At 41.8% G+C, this 22860-nt stretch overlaps 1 protein-coding gene across 1 annotated transcript in view; it reads right to left on the bottom strand.

Annotated features, from left to right (window-relative positions):
• LOC124034880 (ALK tyrosine kinase receptor-like) overlaps positions 1–22860 on the bottom strand; it is a 168196-nt gene that overhangs the window by 94597 nt on the left and 50739 nt on the right. Inside the window, exon 7 of the mRNA XM_046348286.1 lies at positions 2421–2555. Within this exon, the coding sequence (XP_046204242.1) occupies positions 2421–2555 (135 nt within the window). The remainder of the gene's footprint in view (positions 1–2420; positions 2556–22860) is intronic.

The raw sequence follows: 22860 nt of genomic DNA, 5'->3' as shown, positions 1-22860 counted from the left end.
TATCGCCCAGTACATCACTGGGGCCAAGCTTCCTGCCATCCAGGACCTGGTGTCAGAGGAAGGCCCTAAAAATGGTCAAAGATGGTCAAAGACAGCAGTCACCCAAATCATAGACTGTTCTCTCTGAAACTGCACAGCAAGCGGTACCGGAGCGCCAAGTCTAGGTCCAAAGGCTCCTTAACAGTTCTACCCTCAAGCCATAAGACTGCTGCACAATTAATCAAATGGCCACCCGGACTATTGGCATTAAACCCCCCCCCCTTTGTTTTGAAACTGTTGCTACATACTGTTTATCATCTATGCATAATCACACCCCTACCTACATGTACAAATTACCACATGTTCAAATTAAGTAGAGTAACCTGTACCCCCGCTCATTGACTTGGTACCGGTACCCCCTGTATATAGCCTCCTTACTGTTATTTTATTGTGTCACTTCTTTTACTTTAGTTTATTTAGTAAATATTTTCTTAACTCTTTGTTCTCAAAACTACATTGCATGTTAAAGGCTTATAGGTTGTATTCGGCGTGGGTGACAAATACAATTTGATTTGATTTAAATTCTTTGTATATATCCATAAAAATTATGCCGATTCATGATTTTGACTGGCTGAGAAAACCTGCCTACTTGTCTATCTCATCCCGACTCCCAACATATTCATTACTATGGGACAGCTGGAGATTGAAATTGAATAGTGAAACAATGTTGCAAATGTCGGAGAGACAAGACATCAAGGTTTATACAAATCTCTGATGTTGAAAACTAAATGTTACTCTAAAAGAAATGTGAGATAATGTCTAGATGCTTTTAATAGTGGAGATCAAGTTTATAAATTGCCTGGCTGGGCTGATGAGACCATGGATCGCGCAGTCTGATGGAACAGAGTAAATAGGCATTTAAGCGTCATAGATTTAGCCGGTGGTAATGTCAGGATTTGGCCAGGGTTGTTCCGGTTTTTGGTCACTAGATGCCCCCATTGTGCCTTTTGACCTTTTGTTTTCCCTTGATCCCCATTATTATTTGCACCTGTGCCTCGTTTCCCCTGATTGTATTTAAACCCTTTGTTTTCCTCTGTTCTTTGCTCTGTGTTTGTATGTTAGCACCCAGCCCTAGTACTCTGAGAACTCTTGTTGATCCCGGTGGACTCTCTTGTGGAATTCTGTTTTTTTGTTCTTGTTTGTTTGTTTGTTTTTTGAGTATCTTTTGAGGCTTTTTGTGCTTTACCTTCCACCTTGTGGATTTACCTTTTTTGTCTTGGAGGATTACCTTTGTTCTTGTAGGATTCCTTTTGAGGTTGTGGAGTTACATGTTTTCCTGAAGAACTTCACTTTTTACATCATTAAATACACCGTCTCAAGTACTGCTGTGTCTGCCTCATCTTCTGGGTTCTGCCGACTATTCGTGGCTCAGTTGGTTAAGTGACTGTTTCTCACTCCGGAGACCCGGGTTCGTAACCAGGTCCTGACAGGTAACTTGCAGAATAGACACCGACAGAAATTAGGTTTTAACCAATCAGCATACAGGATTAGATCCACCCGTTCTATAATGAAGGAAAATGACTGCAAGGGAGTGTGTTAGCATGAGGCTGTGGCTAACAAGTCTTGACTGAACTGTGAATTTCACTCTTTGCAATGATACTGAAGGGAATGTCATGAACATCATCTTGTTGCTTGGAGGAGTAAACAAGATGGTGATAAATGCAATTACTCTGAGATTCTCAGAGTATAAGGGCACTGGCATCAGCAGCCAGATAGGTATTTATTTTGTCTGCCGTGGTGCTATTGGCTCGAAGACAAAGCGACAAGACAAAATACATGATTACTTCAATGATTATACTCCTGGAAAGTCAGTGTTGCGTGTTGTGTAAAATGTGTCTAAAAGGAGCCAATTCCAGCTCTGCACTATCCACAGTGTTAATTTATGCAGGTGCTCGGTGCTTGGAAGAATCGAAGGTGGAAAATGTCAACTGTGAGAAAGGAGCTACATTTACATTCTATGGAAGCAAATTGGAACGTTTTGCAGATCAAAACTGTCCGTCCCGCTCCATTTAATCCAGAGTGAGATGTACAGTTACAGACGTGGGGATGAATCCAGTAGGTGGCACAGTTACTTTGTTTGAGGAAAAAGCACTGTGCCTTTTCACAGCACGTGTGGAGTGAGTGTGAGTAGAAGTCATCCTGGGTAAGTGTGTGTGTGTGTGTGTGTGTGTGTGTGTGTGTGTGTGTGCTTGTCAGTGAGCAAGCAGGGAGAGGAAAGGAGAGAGTGTCTGTGTGTGGGATCAGAGACCATTGTTCTAGCTTGAGATCAGAGACAAAAATGTATCATCTTCTTCCCTCTTAGACTGCCTTTTCTGTATACTACAAATACAGCACCTATGCCTGAGATACTCACAGCTATACGACAACAGGTGGACACTTACAGGCAGTCAGAGTTGGATGTTCTGACAAGGTTCTTGAGTTTCCATTGGACGGGGTGGTTGTTTTGATGTTCTGATTGGTTGGTTTCATTGGCAGTTTAGTGTTGCCAGTTACTGTAGGAGGAAAGTCGCCATTGGCTGAGGAGAGAAACAGACAAATAGCAATTTAGTGACATTCTTTGCAAGCCATATCTTTCCACAGCTCTCTAAATGCTAAACAGTTGAAGATAAGCAGTGTTGTGTTCATTAGGGACCAAATGAAAATAATAAAAAAATGAGACAAATGGGGACTACCTAGATTCCCTCATTTTCATTTTCCATTGCAAAACATTTTAAACACTTTAATTTTTTTCCCTAATGAACATGGCCCAGGGTTAAGTTTGAATATTTGGCTGCATAACCCAATGACTGTATATATGAATGGACAAAACCATTGGTCATGTGACACCATTCCTATGTGAAGACTCAATAGCGCATTGAAGCCAAATTGAGTCATTTATGATGGTGTCTCATGGAGACTTAACATGCGCGGTGTTAGCTACTCCAGGAAGTGACTTCGCAGGGTAGCTCAGTGCTCTCATTGAGATTTTAAAATAATCGGTTGGAGACATATATCTGGTGTATTAGAAGCAATTATTGGTACCATGATTGTCCTCATAAAATGTTTTTATACAAAGATTGACCATGAAGATAGTCATTTTTCCATTCACTATAATGGTGGTGCTGTTTTCTGCAAACAATGCCTGCAGTATTGGTCGGCCGTGAACTTCCGTGGCTTCAATGACACAGGGCAGTTGATCTCCCCTGAGATATCTGAAGTTATACACTGTCGGTCTGTCCAATAGGGGGCACTCTTTCCTCAAGACCAATAGAGATTGATATAGTGGTGGTGGGTCGGGGGTGCTTAAATCCAAATCCGCCCCATCTTCCTCCATATCTAGGTCACTAAGCTAATTGGATCCGGGGCTTTCATACCACTAGCTCAACCCAATCAAGCCTCTGGACAGACCAACCACCTCAACCTACCCCTTTTCCCCATCGACTTTAGAAATATATTTCCGTTGATTGGGTATTACACCTTTGGATATTAGGTACTAGCCTTTTCAGAGGCTGTAAAATATGTCCTTTCAGGAGGGCTATGACAATATGGGACTGCATACTGGATACAATTACTATGGTGCAGTGGGGAAGAGGATAATGCTCTTTCCAATAATCAGCTGCCAGGACCAGGGGTAAATCCCAGTCTCTGATTGGTCTGAGCAGAAGAAATAGCCAATCACCACCTCTGATCGTAAGGGATTTGACGTTCCTCAAGAAATTATACAACAAACCAACCGTTCATAAAAAGGTAACAAAAAAGGCATGATTGTTGAATTGAACTGCTGAAATAGTAATTTACAATTTCATGGTATTGTTATTATGAATGGAAACCAATGTGGTTAAAAACTTCTATTTTCATGTCCGGTTGAAAAGTGTGCCAAAAGTAAACTGCCTTCCACTCAGGCCCGGAAGCTAGGATATGCATATAATTGGTAGATTTGGATATAAAACACTCTAAAGTTTCTAAAACTGTTAGAATTATGTCTGTGAGTATAACATAATTTATTTGGCAGGTGAAACTCCGAGGACAAACCACCAGGTTTTTTTTCTAGGTCACTCTCTTTTCAATGAGATTTCTATATGGATCTATATTTCCAAGACACTTGCTTGCAGTTCCTTTCGCTTCCACTAGATGTCAACAGTCTTTAGATATTGGTTGATGTTTTTCCTTTGAGAAATGAAGAAGTAGCCCTTTCCTATCTGGGTGGATAGCCAAGTGGACTGTTGTGGTTGGGGCGCACGACCTGAAAGCTCGCTCCACTTTGTTTTCATCCAGTTTATTCCATCTTAAATTGTATTGAATATTTATGTTTAAAAACACCTAAAGTTGGATTAGGAAAGTTGTTTGAAATGTTTGGAACAAGTCCACAGGTAACTTATTAGATACTTTGTAGTCATGTTGCGTGAGTTGGAACTGGTATATTTTCAGAATCAAACGTGCCAAATAAAGGGACATTTTGGGGATATAACGACAGAATTTATCGAACAAAAGGACCATTTGTGATGTTTAATGGACATATTGGAGTGCCAACAGAAGAAGATCTTCAAAGGTAAGACATTAATTATATAGTTATTTTTTACTTTTGTGTCGTACCTGGCGAGTTAAATTATGATTTTCATGTGTTTGTTTGATGGGGTGCTGTCCTCAGATAATAGCATGGTTTGCTTTCGTCGTAAAACCTTTTTGAAATCTGACACTGTGGCTGGATTAACAAGAATTTCATCTTTAATCCGATGTATAACACTTTTATGATTTATGAATTATTATTATGAGTATTTCTGTTTTTGTATTTGGTGCACTGCTATTTCACTGGGTATTGTCAAATCAATCCTGTTAATGCGCGAAGGGATCACTAAGAAGTTAATAGTCTCTAAAAACCTTTCTAAAGTCGAAGGGTAGTTCTGATTAACTATCCATTGTCAGTGTCGATGTGCGAAAAGCAGCATCACACCAGAGTCTTTGTCAAATCCATGTGAGATCCATTCAAATGTTAATAGCCAGGTTATATCATACCTGACTCTGTCACTCACTTGTGAACATACTGTTTGAGCAACTGTGACATTTTGTCTATGAAAGTGACTGTGATCTATCTGTTGGATATCTGTATTATAATTTTATTAGCACTCCAAATGTCTTTCTTCATCTTTCATTTCCACTGAAGACACTTTTTTAAATATAAAACTTTGTTTTGACCCTGATCAGAAACTCTTTAAGTTAGAAGACCATTGTAAGTTGTAAAAGACGACTGATGCACAGAACTCCTGAACAGAAATTATTGGCAATTTACTAAGAAATTGCATGGTAAAATGGCAGCACAAGAATTACTTCATTAAATCAAGCAGCATTAGGCACCAATTGGTTACCAATAGTTTTTTAAAATTCTGTCGAATAGGTACAGATAGGTACCCGAGTAAATATGCAATAGTACTGTAAAAAATAAGAAGCAAAGTCCTACCAATGGTGTTCAACCAAGTGGCATGACTCAGAGGTCAATGCTGCGGTCACCACACCACTGGAGAGTAGAGAGTCTATGATATCGTATTGATCTCCATCACCCACATCTCGCAGCCTTATTTCGCCACCTTCTGCTGCAATCACAAACCTCTGTAACCACTCTATGTGTGGTCAACAGGCCCCTGTCCTTCAAGAGACCAGCCTCCACAGTCATCAATTAACCAGTGGGTTACAGTATATTGCTAAAAGGTGCTTTTAAACCATTTTTGGAGCCTTTTCTTGTAGCAGTGGAGGCACTGCACAGCGGGCATTTTATTCTATATTAAAAGTTTTGCAGTCAACAACTGAATCATTTATTTATGAATTTATGATGTGACAAAAATAATTCACCAAAACAAAGCCTCTTCTGTTTTGGCACCAGGTCGTCAATCCATTTTCATTGTGAATGAAGAAGGAAGTAAGGCTAGCCCAGATGGTAGTACCGACTCGGGAATGGTGTGGTCGCACAAACAAACTTCTTCCCTTTCATCCAACATAATGCAACTAATTTAGACAAAACAAACTTGGTTCTTTTATATGACTTACTTAACATGGAGCTAAAGGACCGCACCATTTAGCTCCAGATACATAATCTATCCATCTCTGGGAAGCGCACAGAGGACTCTGTTTGCGGCTAGCTTGTCTGAATATCAAGTCAAGAGATGACTGCATGTTTCTTAATTATGATGACAGGTCACATGAGAGTCCTGCGTCGTGTTGGCTTGCTGAAAAGACATATCCCTTTCCCCCCACAAATCGTTCCACAAGCATTATGGGACATTGTGAAAAATGTCTACCTTTCATCTTTGTCTCTTTAATCACCTTCTAAAAACACATCCCTTTCAGTTCCCTCCACCCAGCTCCTCCGCCACCACTATCTCCTTGGGCTGAACTGCTCTCGTTCATCACAATATGGCAGGGGGCTCCCACCACAGCTGTGCACTGTACGTACCAACTCTAGAGAATGCCAACCAGCCAGGTTGTTCAAGATTGAGGTCGGAATTGGACAACTATCCATGTCCTGAGGATGTCGGATTGAATTAACCCTTAATTTAGAAATTTGACCTTTGGAGAAATGGAACGCTACAGAGCAGCAGGAGCAACAAAAACACTTCGAAATTTGACATTTGGAGCAACTTCGAATTTTGATGTATGGAGACTGTGGAAGAACGCATAGTTATGCAGTGAGACTGAGAGCTTGTTGTGGAAAACATGGGACAGACGTCCATTTTCTTTGCCAGGCCACAAACATTTCCTACACTATGTTGCCTATATTTGTCACACCCTGACCATAGAGAGCTTTTTATTCTCTATATTGGTTAGGTCGTGGTGTGACTAGGGTGGGCCATCTTGGTGATTATATATCTATGTTGGCCTGGTATGGTTCCCAATCAGAGGCAGCTGTTTATCGTTGTCTCTGATTGGGGATCATATTTAGGCAGCCTTTTCCCACCTGTTGTTTGTGGGATCTTGTTTTTGTGTAGTGCCTGTTAGCACGGCATTGTTATCAAGGTTAGTTTATTCTTTATTGTTTTGTTTTGCTGTGAGTTTCACAAAGAGATAAAAATATGTGGAACCCAGATCACACTACGCTTTGGTCCAGTTACTATGGCGAGCGTGACAGAAGATCCCACCAACAAGCCATGGAAGCAGGCGGAAATAGCGAGGGACCAACAACGACGACACCGGGGTTTGCGGCCACGACGGAAGCCCGAGAGGCAGCCTCCAAATCATTTTTGGGGGAGGCACACGGGGTGGTTGGCGGAGCCAGGGTTTGAACCAGAACCAACTCCCCGTACTCACCTTGGTATGCCGGTCAGGCACCATGTTTTGCGGTGATATGCACTTTGTCTCCAGTGTGTATTCACAGCCCGGTGTGTTCTGTGCCAGCTCCTCGCATTTGTCGTGCTAAAGTGGATATCTGTCCAGGACAGGTTGTGTCGACTCAGCATGCCTGGTCTCCAGTGTGCCTCCTCGATCCAGGATATCCTGCGCAGGCTCTATGAGCCGTATCTCCAGTGCACCTTCAGAGCAAAGTGTGTCCTGTGCCAGCTTCCCGCACTTGCCGTGCGACGGTGTTCATTTGTCCAGGACGCGTTGTGCCAGCTCTACGCTCCAGACCTCTAGTGCGCCTCCACAGTCCAGTACGTCCTGGGCCACCTCCCCGCACTCGCCCTGAGGTGAGTGTCACCAGCCCGGTGCCACCTGTACTGGCCCCACGCACCAAGCTTCCGGCAACATTTCCCAGTCCAGAGCTTTCGGCGACAGTTCCCGGTTTAGAGCTTCCGGCGACAGTTCCCAGTCCAGAGCATCCGGTGACAGTTCCCAGTCCGGAGCTTCTGCCGATGTTTCACAGTCCGGTACCTCCAATGACGGTCCACAGTCCAGAACCTCCACTGACGGTCCGCGGTCCGGAACCTCCAACGACGGTCCACAGTCCGGAACCTGAGACGGTCCACAACGGTTGCGGTCCAGAGCCTCCAGCGATAGTCTGCGGTCCAGAGCATCCAGCTGGGTTTACAGTCCAGAGCCTCCTGCGAGGGTTCCCATTCCAAAACCTCCGGCGACGATCTACGGTCCGGAGTCCCCGGCGATGATCCATGGTCCGGAGCATCCTGCGAAGATCCCCGCACCAGAGCCGCCATTGATGATGAGGTATCCGCGAGCGGAGCCTCCTCCGACGGTAGATGCCCACCCAGACCCTCCCCTATTGAGTCAGGTTTTGCGGTCAGAGTCCGCACTTTTGGGGGGCGGTACTGTCACGCCCTGGCCATAGAGAGCTTTGTATTCTCTATGTTGGTTAGGTCGGGGTGTCACTAGGGTGGATCATCTAGGTGATTATATATCTATGTTGGCCTGGAATGGTTCCCAATCAGAGGCAGCTGTTTATCGTTCTCTGATTGGGGATCATATTTAGGCAGCCTTTCCCCACCTGTTGTTTCTGGGATCTTGTTTTTGTGTAGTGCCTGAGAACACTGCATTTTCTTCATGTATCGTTCGTTCACTTATTGTTTTGTTTTGCTGTGAGTTTCACACAGAAATAAAAATATGTGGAACCCAGATCACACTGTGCTTTGGTCTAGTAATTATGGCGAGCATGACATTATTACTAACAAGATTTTCTTAAACATTGATTTCATACTTCATTTGACAGAAGTTCTTTGTCAGCTTAGAGCAAAAACTTATTGGGCTTTACTTGTGGCTGGCGCTAAAGGAGGCACAAGTGTCAAACCCACATTAATTTGCAATTTTGCCATGTAAAAACTGGTGCACAGGCATTTTGCAGCCTTAACACCAGGTTAGGCAATTTACCTGTCTAACATCAGCTCGCTTGCTCTGAGCGGGAGGGGTGGCAATATTTGATGTGTTTTAGCAACCAGGAAATGATGTAGTGCATGTCGCACATTCCCATTAGTTGTGCATGAAATTGTCACTTTTAGTCTTGTTTTTATGTTTTTATGTTTTTATGTGACAAAATGTACAGTTGTTTGAAGCTGGTATAAAAAAAAGTGAAAGTAAAAGAAGCCGAAATGGAACATATGAACAGGAAGTATAGAAATAGCACACATCGAACATATCTACTACTTCATAGACTTGTGTTCAATGAGAATGACAGATCTACAGTATAACTCTGATTTCTATGTGAAGTTGGTCGGGTAGCCCAAAAAGTTACACATTGCAGCTTTAAGACCAACAAAAAGCAGGTCTTAACGGTAACACTGTTGATAAATGCATGGCTTTTGAGAGTGGAAGCGCAGCCTATCCAGCCGTGATGCACAGTGTCCATGGAAGGACAGATGTACCTTTTGTGGTGGTAAATCTCGTACTTCGGAATAAATAAAATAAAAGATTTCCCCCCATTTTGTTTAATTTGTCTAAAAAAACAAGCATAGCCTACCTTCCTCTTAATCAAGGCTGATTGAGCAGCAGCGCATAGGTGCATCATTAGCCTTTGAATAAAGAGTTTAAATGGTCTACTGAGAGTGCTTTGGAATATTTAGTAGGCTATCCCTTTTCCGAGACATGCTCCTCACTAATTCAGTCCTCCTATAATGCCATATCAACGTAAGATTTCTTTGAGAATGTGCCTCGCACGTACGCAACGATAATATTGACAGGAGCCTAGTATTTTGTATAGATGTGTAAATGTTATGCATAAAGAAATGTAGAGTGACATGTGTACATAGTTCAATGGCATGAGAGAAGTGCTTCATGATATTATGCTTCTGACCCAATCATATTTAGAAATATTGTTGTTGGTTTAAAAAACATGTCTTTCATTCAATTTGATTTAATTTGGGGGAGAATGTACCTGGCTTAAATGCAATCCCAAATGGCACAGACATCAATTCAACGTTGGTTTTATGTCATTTAATTGAAATTACAAGAAAACAATATTAATTCAACCAGTGCATGCCCAGCAGGATGCAAATTAATCTGCTATTTCTGGAAAAATGCAAATATGATCTGTATAATGGTCCTATGATGTTGATAAAACGTTACACATGTGAGCGACATTCCCCCTTTCTTTTTATAGTGGATCTTTATTTGGATGTGCGTAAAACCCTTGTTGCCTTGTCTGTATTATGGTGCCTACAGGCCTAACTGTTTTTAGAAATAGCCTCTTTAAAACAACCTTTTGTTTTTATTACAACACGATTAGAATTATACTATGTCTTTTTAGGCCTTATCAACAGCGTAGTGAATGTAATCTTTCGTATTGACTATCTCCAGACTGCAATTTACAGTAGACCTAGCCACTATATTTGGGGTGGCAGGTAGCCTAGTGGTTAGAGTGTTGGGCCAGTAACCGCAAGGTTGCTGGATCAAATCCCCGAGCTGACAAGTTAAAAGCTGTGTCCCTGACATTGTAAATCAGAATTTGTTCTTAACCAACTTGCCTAGTAAAATACAATTTAAATGAATAATAATATATCATTGTCAATGCTGTAGCCTACATTTTAACAATGTATTTCTATATTAAAGCAATGCAATTAGAACAATGTGGACTGCAAACATGTTCAACATATCTCGCAAATTCAGGGCAGACTATTTAACGAACTAGGCAATAATGGACTAACAATTCGAATTTGAATTGATGACAACACAATACATAAAAGACCGTAAATACACAACTTGAATCAACCACATATTTAGCCATGGAGCACGTTCTGATTGGCCAGTTGAGAGGCCAAGCCTCAACACACTCAACACACTTGTTTATTCATCAAAACTAGCCTTTTCCCTCCACCACGGGCTACTGCGCCCATAATTCCAGTTGTAAAAATATAAACAATATTTCTGACACACCCCCAAACCTATAACGCTACCGTCAGAGCTACGATTTACCATTGCGTTAGGTTTGTTAAAATAGAGCACATCTGTTAATGCTGCTGTGCTTGTCTTCCTTGCATGAACACTTGCACTTACTATCACCAATTTTTCTGATAGCTGTTTTATTAAGGGGCAATCAGCAGTTGCTATATCCATTTTTGGTCTTATAAAATAATGATATGTACCCATTGATTCTTGAAGAAAATAACTTATAAACGCTTCATGGTTTTAATTCAACTGTCATAATTCATCAGAACCCAGGCAAATTTAACTACATTTTGAAGAAAACTAAAAGTTCAATAGATGGACGATCATGGAAAGCAGCATAGTTCCTTCCAGTGGCGAACCGTGACTATTGGAGCTAGTCCCTCAGTTGCGGAAAAATATTTGACGTCATACATATAGATAGAGACCTTGGATGCCTGTGTATACAGAGCATGATTTGAGACCTTTATCTTGCAGACCTATGTAGGAGAAGCAATTATTTGATGACAGAGTCAAACGGTCCGAAGCCACGCCTCGGCTGTGGCTCACAGAAGCAGCACACATACACAATGGTTGCACATATCAATAGCGGAACCACATTAGAAGAAAATACGGTTGGGTCGTTTCAAAGAATCATTTGCCAAAACAAACAGTCTGTCACGTTCGTTATATGGATCCGACCAAGGCGCAGCGTGGTATGTGTACATTCTTATTTATTTAAAGAATGAACACTGAAAAAAATAACAAAATAACAAAACGAAACGTAAAGCTATACAAACGAGTGCTGACAGGCAACTAGACATAGACAAGATCCCACAAACACCAAAGGGAAATGGCTACCTAAATATGATCCCCAATCAGACACAACGATAAAGAGCTGCATCTGATTGGGAACCATATCAGGCCACCGTAGACATACAAATCACTTAGACCTCAAAAGCCCTAAATATACAAAAACCTGAGACAATACAAAACTAGCATACCCACCCAAGTCACACCAAAATATAAAGAAAACAGAGATATTTCAGCTCAGGGTGTGACAGTACAACAACCCCCCGGTTCTAGACGCAGCCCCCCTCTTTACGCTGATCCCTCCACCATTGTAGAACCGGACCCGTGGATCATCGCCGGAGGCTCTGGACTGCGGAACATCGCCGGAGCCCCCGGACTGGGAACCGTCACTGGAGACCCCGGACTGTGGACCGTCGCTAGGGTCCCTGGACTGGGGACCGTGGCTGGAGACCCCGAACTTGGGACCGTCGCTGGAGACCCCGGACTGTGGACCGTCGCAGGAGACCCCGGACTGGGGACCATTGCAGGAGACCCCGGACTGGGGACCGTCGCTGGAGACCCCGGACTTGGGACCGTTGCTGGAGGTTCCGGACTGTGGACCGTCGGTGGAGGTTCCGGACTGTGGCCCGTCGTTGGAGGTTCCGGGCTGTGGCACGCCGTTGGAGGTTCCGGACTGTGGCTCTGTACCAGGAACTGTCGCGGATGCTCTGGACTAGAAACTGTAGACACAATACACCGGAGACACAGTACGCAGAGCCGGCGCAGGATATCCTGGTCCAAGGAGGTGGATGGATGCCCATTCTAGCCCAGCAAATGCGAGGAGCTGGAATAGAGCGCACCGGGCTATGAATGCGAACTGTAGACACCGTGCACATCACTGCGTAACATGGTGTCTGACCAGTCACACGCTCCCCACGGTAAGCACGGGGAGTTGGCTCAGGTCTAACCCTTGACTCTGCCAATCTCCCGTGTGCCCCCCCCAAAACGTTTTTTGGGAGCTGCCTCTCAGGCTTCCGTGCTAGCCGTGTCTCCCCGTATCGTTGCCGTTCCTCCTGCACTATCTCCACCTGCTTCCATATCAGGGTCTTGTCCCCTGTCATTACCTCCTCCCAGGTCCAGGATGTCCTCCACTCATCTTTCTCCCAAACCCAGGATGTCCACTCCTCTTGAACATGCTGCTTGCTCTTCTTGTGGTGGGATCTTCTGTCACGTTCGTTATAAGGATCGGACCAAGACGTAGACATACAAAAACCCTAGACAATAGAAAACTAGTGTACCCACCCTAGTCACACCCTGACCCAACCAAAATATAAATAAAACAGAGATATCCCTAGCGGCGGAATAAATTCAAACACACAACTACTCACATTGTTTCAAGACCACGGACAGTACATGCTGTCAGAGAGAAAAAAGTTGCGCTGTATTCGATGTTCTATCTCCAGCATGCAACAATAAAGAAATGCACCACAACACAGAATGTCAAGTACCCAGTACTTCCAATTGCAATGTCATTACCTTGTTTTTACCACACAACCATTGATCTAAAGTTCAAATAATATTTTACACATTGTATTCAAAATGATATGAACGAGATAGCAACAAAAAGCAAGCTGTAGATGAAAACAAAAAGTCCCCTCACCATTATGAATATGATTTTAAAATGTCCATTCTCCTGTCCTTCTCTATGAAATCAGCAATGACAGGTTCATATAGCTTGTCTTCTGATTTTAAAACCGAAATAAGTTATTTTTCGATTGAGATCAAAGCCAAAGCTGACAGTCGCGCCTGTCCAGTGGGGTTTCTGGAATATGTCTTGATCCTTTTTAGTTTAGAAAATGATCTTTCTACTGACGCAGTGGACACTGGAATGGTAAAAACTAGACAGGTAAGCAGATACAATTGGTGCATACTATCAATTAGTCTCTTCTGCTGGAGAAAGTGGGGCAGATCAGGCAGGCTCTTACCCTCGAAGTCAGACATTGAGTACACAATGTTGAGTTCTGTTTTAAGCCGTGGCAAATCAAAATTAGGGCCATAGCGCTCTTTGAGACTTGAGAACGCAGCGCTTGGAAATCTTGGTTTTCCCTATATATTGGGAACATTTGTGGGTCAAGGAGGGCAAGGAACATCAGCGTTTCATGGTCATTGAATCTGTTTCTTAGCTGACAATGTTGTCGCTGATAGCACTGTGTTGCTGTTGGTACTGCCTGGGAATGTCTCCTTGCATATGTGTTGTACGCCCCCTTGGTACTCCGGTCTCACTCACAGTGTCCTCGTAGATGGAATCGAATTGACCTTTTCCCTCTCTGTGGTGTTGCAGAAGTCGTCCACCCTGGATAAGCACAACTGCATGTCAAACTCCCTGTTCTGCAATATTACAAACAGCACGTCGGAGTATGCAAATATGGAGTAGAACGCGGATAGCAGAAAGCAGAACTCGAAGCTTGTCAGGTGCATCATGTATCCATCTGCGCTGTGAACGGTGTCTTCATCAAAGTCATCGTGATGGTCCACTATGTATTCAAAGAGTTCAATGAGTTCAGCCTTTTTTCATACACAGTGCAAACTAAGTGTGAGGAGAAGTTCCATCGTATTGGCACCACTCTGGGTAGTCTTCGCTGGCATATTTCATCCAGTAGTTTGACAGATCTTCAGAAAAATGCTGCTATGCCACCCCAATTTTTCTTGCATTCTATTAGTTTACCAGCATCTTGCGACATCACCTGATTAAGAGTGTGCGCATATCAATGAATGAACAGAACTTGTGGGATAGTTTCTGTCACCTTGGCTTGTACTCCGTTTATACCAGATGCCATGACTGCAGCCCCATTATAACACTGAGCCACAACTTTGGCCTTGCATTCACACATCTCTAAAAAGCTGATAATTCGGGCAGCAACCGCTACTGCCCATTTATCCTCAGTTATATCCTCAAATTTCCTTTCCTTCACATCACCATCGGTAGTGTAACGCAACACATAAGACATTTGGGCTACATTGCTGATGTCTATCGTCTCGTCAACCATGATGGTTACAACGGGGGATTTCACCAATTCTACCTTCATGACACCTGTCATTACATTCACGACCGCGTGTATCAGATCATTTTGGATTTTGCTGGAAGTGCCTGTGAGCACGGTAGCTGTAACCAAATGGCAGTCTAACGTGCTGTCATGATCAGCCAAGAAATCCACTATTTCCAAGTAGTTTCCCTGATTAGCTGATTCTTTACCCTCATAATGTCCTCTGAATGCTAATTCTTGCTTGCCTAAAATAACAACCGTATGAATAAGGTGCATTAGAATCTCCATTGTGCCTGACTTTATCATTGTGAGCAAGTGTCTCATTGCGCCGTTTCTCGTTAATAAGGTCTACTCTTGTTTCCCCAATTGTTTTTAAACTCACTGTAGCTCGCAGGTGTGAAGCTGAGTTTTGGTGTCAAAGTGCTGACTTTGTCAAACAGGCTAAATCTTTGGAAACAGTTGTCCAATTTGAGCTATTATCGCTGCTGAAGAGTAGCTTTTTTTGTCAGCTCTCAGTCAGTTATTAAAGATATCTGTACCCCTATGGAACCCATCCAACTTGAAGGAGCTGGAGCAGTTTTGCCTTGAAGAATGGTTAAAAATCCCAGTTGCTAGATGTGCCAAGCTTTATAGAGACATATCCCAAGAGACTTGCAGCTGTAATTGCTGCAAAAGATGGCTCAACAAAATATTGCCTTTGGGGGGGGTGAATAGTATTTGTATTTAATATTCCTGCCACCAACAGAATTCTATATATACTGTATGGGGCATACAACAATCTCAGCTCTGTAGATTTTTCACCACACAAGAACTACAGGAAATATACATTTTTACATCAGATTGGTGGTGTTAGTATAAAAGGTCAATATCTTTGGTTTAGTAACAGTGAATTTGTCATTTGCGCCTGTCCATAGTGGGTAGCTATGATTTTCAGACAACGGTGGCAAGAAAAAATGTGGGCGCTCCTCCTATTAACGTCTCTGGAATCACATGAATTAGTGGATTTGAGGTTTAACGCTATTATTCCAATGAAAGCCAACCCCTGTTGCTATTTAGAAACCAATGTGTTATGATGATTCGTTGAAATTATCCAGTCAAAAAAGTGTTGTTACCTTCTTCGCATTGGCTGAGTTAATAAATGGCTACTACAGGCTCTCATTTATCAACTGGTATGCAGTATACCCAAGTACATTGAGGTGTGTCTGTCACTGCAGTTAGTATCATTACTCCCACATTTATAAACCATTTACTAGTCATTAGTCAAATGTTTTTGCAGCCCCTAATCTAGTGAGTGCTATATGTGCTTTATAAATACTTTAAATGTTTTGAATGACATGTCATTTCTCAAAAAAGATGGACATGCCATTCATTGGTAGATATTCCAGCAGTACCTGGTAAAATAATAATCACACAACACAGAATATTTAAGGAAATATGTACACATTTGTGAATAACTAACTTGCTAACATCTACAAATGTGTGAGTAATGATTAATAAATTGTAAACAAACTGTTTGTAAATGCCTTAAAATTGTTTTTTAAATGCCTTATAAATGGGACATGCTCCATTGATGTTTGAACTTTTCCTGTTATCCCAAGTATAAATACAGTAGAGTATACATGCTAAAAGGTAAAAACGATATGTTTTGAGCAAAATAGTGCTTTTTAGATACGACTGCAAACTTAAAGGAATAGGGCATTCAAGGAGTTGGTTTGATGAGACGTTTTGAACTCAGTGGTCTCCCCTCTTGCTTGAGGAACAATAGAGAACAAATGAGGAAAGAACCACCCTCCACATGTCATGACTTTCCTTGACCACCTATTGAGATGTGCCTTTTGTGAAGTAATTCAGGTGTTAAATTATGTAAAAAGGAGACTGGAGTGCCACTTAAAATAAAGTGTTAAGAGTAAAGGTAAACACTGTATAGTCTAAAAACAAGGTTAAAACTATCATTTTGATATCATGGATGGTCACTCCTTGTCCCCTAAGCTTTGTCTTTGAATTTTTAAGTTACATTTCTCCAGCCACATCCCCCCGCTTTTAACCAAAACACTGCTGGGGAGGAAACGTTAATTGTTTCAACAGCTAACGTCGCTTTAAGGAAAGTTTTACATGAAATGTGATACAGTATGTGGTTGTGGTCACTCTGGATAAGTATATGTAAATGTAATGTGTTGCTGATAATACTAGCATGATTTTCTCAAAAAGTCCATTTGTTATTACATCATTTGACAGATTAGGTTTCTGTAAATGTAATATCCTGATACTTTGACGTGGGCCAATATGATTATAGCTCTAGCTGGTGGTGGTCTGCATATTCAAAACCCACTGCAAATGTGACTCAGACAGAACTATGCAATCCCAGCTCCAGGGTCGAGAAATCTCACTAATAGCTCATTCCCCCGACCCAGTAATCCTCAAATAAATATGATCTCCAAACATTTGACTACTTCGGAGCCAAAATGCAAATAAATATGAAGTGTTTATTTGTAAATAGTTAGTACATAATGGGCTGTGTATTATGTTTGCTGGGAATGCAAACCAAGATGCTCCAACTATAACTCTTAATTCTAATAAACATAGGCATTGACGGTCCATATGGACGGCATAGTAGTACTTTACAACATCCAAGCAACTACGATATAATAGAGATTAGATCCATCTATTTTTCATCCAGTCTAAGAGACTCACTAACAAGACCCGCGGAATCAGAACTCTTAGCATGTAAAGCATGATGTAGAGATTTGGTATTGTAGATAATAGAGGCTTGGGACATTGGTATTCCACTGCAGCCTGGCCAGGACTCAGTGTTCTTACTCTGGAGCACTGCAGAGCTGCAGGTCAGGACCATGGCCAGTCAGCTTTTCGAGTTAGAGGTAGCATGCCTGTCAACCTAGCCTAAACCCACCAGAGATTGCTGGGGCAAATCTTGTTACCACCCTTTACGCATTACTTTGTTGAAGCACCTTTAGCAGCAATTACAACCTCAAGTCTTGTTGGGTATGACGCTACAAGCTTGGTGCACCTGTATTTGGGGACCTTTATATAGACAGGTGTGTGCCTTTCTACATAATATCCAATCAATTGAATGTACCACAGGTGGACTCCAATCAAGTTGTAGAGCCATCTCAGGGATGATCAATGAAAACAGGATGCACCTGAGCTCAATTTCAAGTCTAAGGTATTTCCGAGGTATTTCTGTACTTTTCAAAAAATGTCTAAAAACCTGTTTTCACTTTTCATTATGGTTGTATTGCATGGAGATTGATGAAAAAAGTGATTTTATACATTTTAGAATAAGGCTATAAACTAACAAAATGTGGAAAAGGCCAAGGGGTCTTTCCGAATGCACTGTATGTGCTTATACAGTACGCATGGGGGGCAGGGCGGTAGCCACCCACTGGGCAAAAACTGAATCACTGTTGTTTCCACGCCCTTTCAATCAAAAAAAATGTATGTGATGATATTGAATTAATGTGGAAAACTGACTGGATTTGTAAAATGTCCCTTTTATCACCAAATGTTTAACCTACAGTACCAGACAAAAGTCCTACTAATTCAAGGGCTTTCTTAATATGTACTACATTGTCAAATAATGGTGAAGACATCAACTGTAACGGCGTTCTTCGTTTGTAGACGAAGAGAGTCGGACCGAAATGCAGCGTAGTGGTTACTCATGACTTTAATAGAAAAAGTGACACAAGAAATAACGATACAAAATACAAAACAACAAACGGAACGTGAAACCTAATTACAGCCTATCTGGTGAAACTACACAGAGACAGGAACAATCACCCACGAAATACAAAGCGAATACAGGCTACCTAAATACGGTTCCCAATCAGAGACAACGAGAATCACCTGACTCTGATTGAGAACCGCCTCAGGCAGCCAAGCCCATACAACACCCCTACTCAACCCCAATACGAAATACAACAACATAAACCCATGTCACACCCTGGCCTGACCAAATAATAAACGAAAACACAAAATACTAAGACCAAGGCGTGACATCAACACTATGAAATAACACCTATGGAATCATGTAGTACATAAAAACATTTTAAACAAATCAAAATATATTTTAGATTTTAGATTCTTCAAAGTAGCAAACCCTTTGCCTTGATGACAGCTTTGCACACTCTTGGCATTCTCTCAACCAGCTTCATGCCTTGTTAAACGTTATTTTGTGGAATTTCTTTCCTTCTTAATGCATTTGAGCCAGTCAGTTGTGTTTTTACAAGGTAGACCTATTTGGTAAAAGACCAAGTCCATATTATGGCAAGAACAGCTCAAATAAGAAAAGAGAAACAAAAGTCCATCATTACTTTAAGACATGAAGATCAGTCAATCTGGAAAATCCCAAGAAATGTGAAAGTTTATTCAAGTGCAGTCGGAAAAACCATCAAGCGGTGAAATTGGCTCTCATGAGGACCGCCACAGGAAAGGAAGACCTAGAGTTACCTCTGCTGCAGAGGATAAGTTCATTAGAGTTGCCAGCCTCAGAAATTGCAGCCCAAATAAATGCTTCACAGAGTTCAAGTAACAGACACATCGCAACATCAACTGTTCAGAGGAGACTGTGTGAATCAGGCCTTCATGGGCGAATTGCTGCAAAGAAACCACCACTAAAGGACAAGAATAATAAGAAGAGACTTGGGCCAAGAAACACGAGCAATGGACATTAGACCAGTGGAAATTTGACACTTGGTCAGATAGTTGGTTCCAACCGCAATATCTTTGTGAGGCGCAGAGTAGGTGAACAGATGATCTCCGCATGTGTGGCTCCCAGGAGGCGGCATGATGGTGTGGGAGTACATTGCGGTGACACTGTCTGTGATTTAGTTAGAATTCAAGGCACACTTAACCAGCATGGCTACCAAAGCAGTTTGCAGCGATACGCCATCCCACCTGGTTTGGGTTTAGTGGGACTATAATTTTGTTTTTCAACAGGACAATGACCCAACACACCTCCAGGCTCTGTAAGGGCTATTTGACCAAGAAGGAGACCGATGGAGTGCAGATGACCTGGCTTCCACAATCACCCAACCTCAACCCAAATGAGATGGTTTGGGATGAGTTGGACCGCAGAGGGAAGGAAAAGCAGCCAACAAGTGCCCAGCATATGTGAGAGCTCCTTCAAGACGGTTGGAAAATAATTCCAGGTGAAGCTGGTTGAGAGAATTCCAAGAGTGTCTAAAGCTGTCATCAAGGCAAAGGGTGGCTATTTTTAAGAATCTTAAATATATTTAACACTTTTTTGGAGTGCGGGGGTATTTGGTATTTTATTAGGATCCCCATTAGCTGTTGAAAAAGCAGCAGCAACTCTTCCTGGGGTCCACACAAAACATGAAACATGATATAGAATGACATAATACAGAAGTACAGCTCACTACATACGTAAAAAAGGCACATGTAGCCTACATATCAATACATACACACAAACTATCTCGATCAAATGGGGGGGTTCAATCCAAAAAATGTTCAAGTTAAAGCTACTGCATTTCTATACAATTTTAAAACTCTAAAATGCTATTTGGAGAACAGCAAAAACAAGAAAAAAATTACCCCAGCCGTTATCTCATTGGTTGCTGTAGCTTCATTCACCTCAGTTGGTCTACAAACACATAGCCTATTAGCTACACCATTCTCCGCAACACATTTACTAACAAAACCGGGATTAAAAACTATAATTTAATATGCACAGGGATCTTTAGCAGAAAAAGTATTTCATTAACAAAAGGTAAACAAATATGTTTGCTTTAGATAACTTTTTGTGTGAAGTTTTACAGCAGATTTCCTGAAAATATACACTTTGTGCCATTATTTATGTTACGTTAATATTTGGGGTGGCAGGTGGTGGTTAGAACATTGGGCCAGTAACTGTAAGGTTACTAGATTGAATCCCTGAGCTGACAAGGTAAAAATCTGTTGTTCTGCCCCTGAACAAGGCAGTTAACCCATTGTTCCTAAGCCTTCATTGTAAATTAGAATTTGTTCTTAACGCTTTCCTCAATGCCAAGAGCTATTCAGCTTTACCAATTTTTATAAGCATGACTTTATAATGCACTATTATCAAGCTTATAAGTCTATGTAGAAAGTTTTCAATTGAATCAAAATGGCTGATCTTACATGGGTTAAATAAACGCATTATAATGCACAGCAACGCCTATGGATAGGGTGTGTGTAAGAGAATGCCACATGGGAAGGGGACATCAAATTATATTTCCTTAGAATTCCTTGCACACCCCTGATAAAGCATTAGACCTGTCTGTGTTGAGTAATGTTTTAAGTATACAATGATTATATCTCAGTTTATGTGGGATTGTCTCAAGTGGATGGTCTGCACCATGACTAATGCACCTCTTAAAATGACAGATTGGCCATTTGCAGAAATCTGCTTTTTTCTATTGCCTTTGGCCAGGAGCAGCCAATTGTTCCCAACCAAATGCAGTCCTTGGCACTCTCCAATCCTAGGGAGGGACATTGCGCTGATGATCCAGTCATGTGTGCCAGGCCTAAGTAAGTCGTAAGTAAGTCGCTCTGGATAAGAGCGTCTGCTAAATGACTTAAATGTAAATGTAATGTAAATGCCTAGAAAAACAGTGGAAGCCACATTCCCAGTGACATTAGTTTTGGAGTCGCTACGGTGACCTACAGTGGATACTCTGCATAATGTGCATGCGGTAGCCTATGTTTTCCTACTCCAACATATTATGGGTTGCATCACAATGTGAGAAAGATCCAGATAGCTAATGCTGATCGTGCAGACTGATCGAATTTGATCAGATCCAGTCAAATTTTATTAGTCACATACGCAGAATACAACAGGTTTACAGTGAACTAATTAAGTATGAGCCCCTAACCAACAATGCAGTTAAAAAGTTATGGATAAGAATAAGAAATAAAAGTAACTCATTAAAGAACAGCAGTAAAATAACAATAGTGAGACTATATACAGGGGGCTACAGAGTCCGGTACAGAGTCAATGTACCGGTACAGAGTCAATGTGCTAAGGCTAGTTGAGGTAATATATGCATGTAGGTAGAGTTATTAAGTGACTATGCATAGATGATAACAACAGAGTAGCAGCGGTGTAAAAAGGGGGGGGGGCAATGCAAATAGTCTGGATAACCATTTGATTAGATGTTCAGGAGTCTTATGGCTTGGGGGTAGAAGCTGTTGAGAAGCCTCTTGGACCTAGACTTGGTGCTCCGGTATTGCTTGCCGTGTAGTAGCAGAGAGACCAGTCTACGACTAGGGTGACTGGAGTCTGGCAATTTTTAGTTTCTTGTAGTTGGCCACCAGGTTTGCACACATCTCAGGAGGGATTTTGTCCCACTCCTCTTTGCAGATCTTCTCCAAGTCATTAAGGTTTCAAGGCTGACATTTGGCAACTCGAACCCTCAGCTCCCTCCACAGATTTTCTATGGGATTAAGGTCTGGAGACTGGCTAGGCCACTCCAGGACCTTAAACTTCTTATGGCTGCTGTCCCTGTACAGGGATCAACATCAGCGGAAATTTCAGAGTGACAACTAATAGTACTCGATACAACTCAAACTTTCATTAAAACACACATGCATGGTACTCAATTAAAGCTACACTCGTTGTGAATCTAGCCAACGTGTCAGATTTTTAAAATGCTTTTCGGCGAAAGCATGAGAAGCTATTATCTGATAGCATGCAACCGCCGAAATACCCAAAGGGGACATAAACAAAAATAATTAGCGTAGCGGGCGCTACACAAAATGCAGAAATAAAATATAAAACATTCATTACCTTTGACGAGCTTCTTTGTTGGCACTCCTATATGTCCCATAAATATCACAATTGGGTCTTTTTTTCCGATTAAATCCGTCCATGTATACCCAAAATGTCCATTTATGAAGCCCGTCTGATCCAGGAAAAAACTGCTTTCCAAAACGCAATGTCATTTTTTTAAATTAAAAAAGTTGCCTATAAACTTTGATAAAACACTTCAAACTATTTTTGTAATCCAATTTTAGGTATTAGTAAACGTTAATAATCGATCAAATTGAGCACGGGGCGATCTGTATTCAACAGCAGCAAGTCTTGAAATCATGGTCCATAATTCTCCCTTTCATAACTTCCTCCAGTGTACTCGACGACAGGAAGTGCCTATTTCTCATTTCACCAAGGATTAACTTCAACCCAATTGCCAAGACTGGCGACATTGTGTGGAAGCTGTAGAAA

This window comes from Oncorhynchus gorbuscha, linkage group LG05 (genome assembly GCF_021184085.1).
Source record: "Oncorhynchus gorbuscha isolate QuinsamMale2020 ecotype Even-year linkage group LG05, OgorEven_v1.0, whole genome shotgun sequence".
Taxonomy (NCBI): Eukaryota; Metazoa; Chordata; class Actinopteri; order Salmoniformes; family Salmonidae; genus Oncorhynchus; species Oncorhynchus gorbuscha.
Note: the sequence above shows the minus strand (reverse complement) of the source record. Positions and strands in the feature narration are given on the sequence as shown.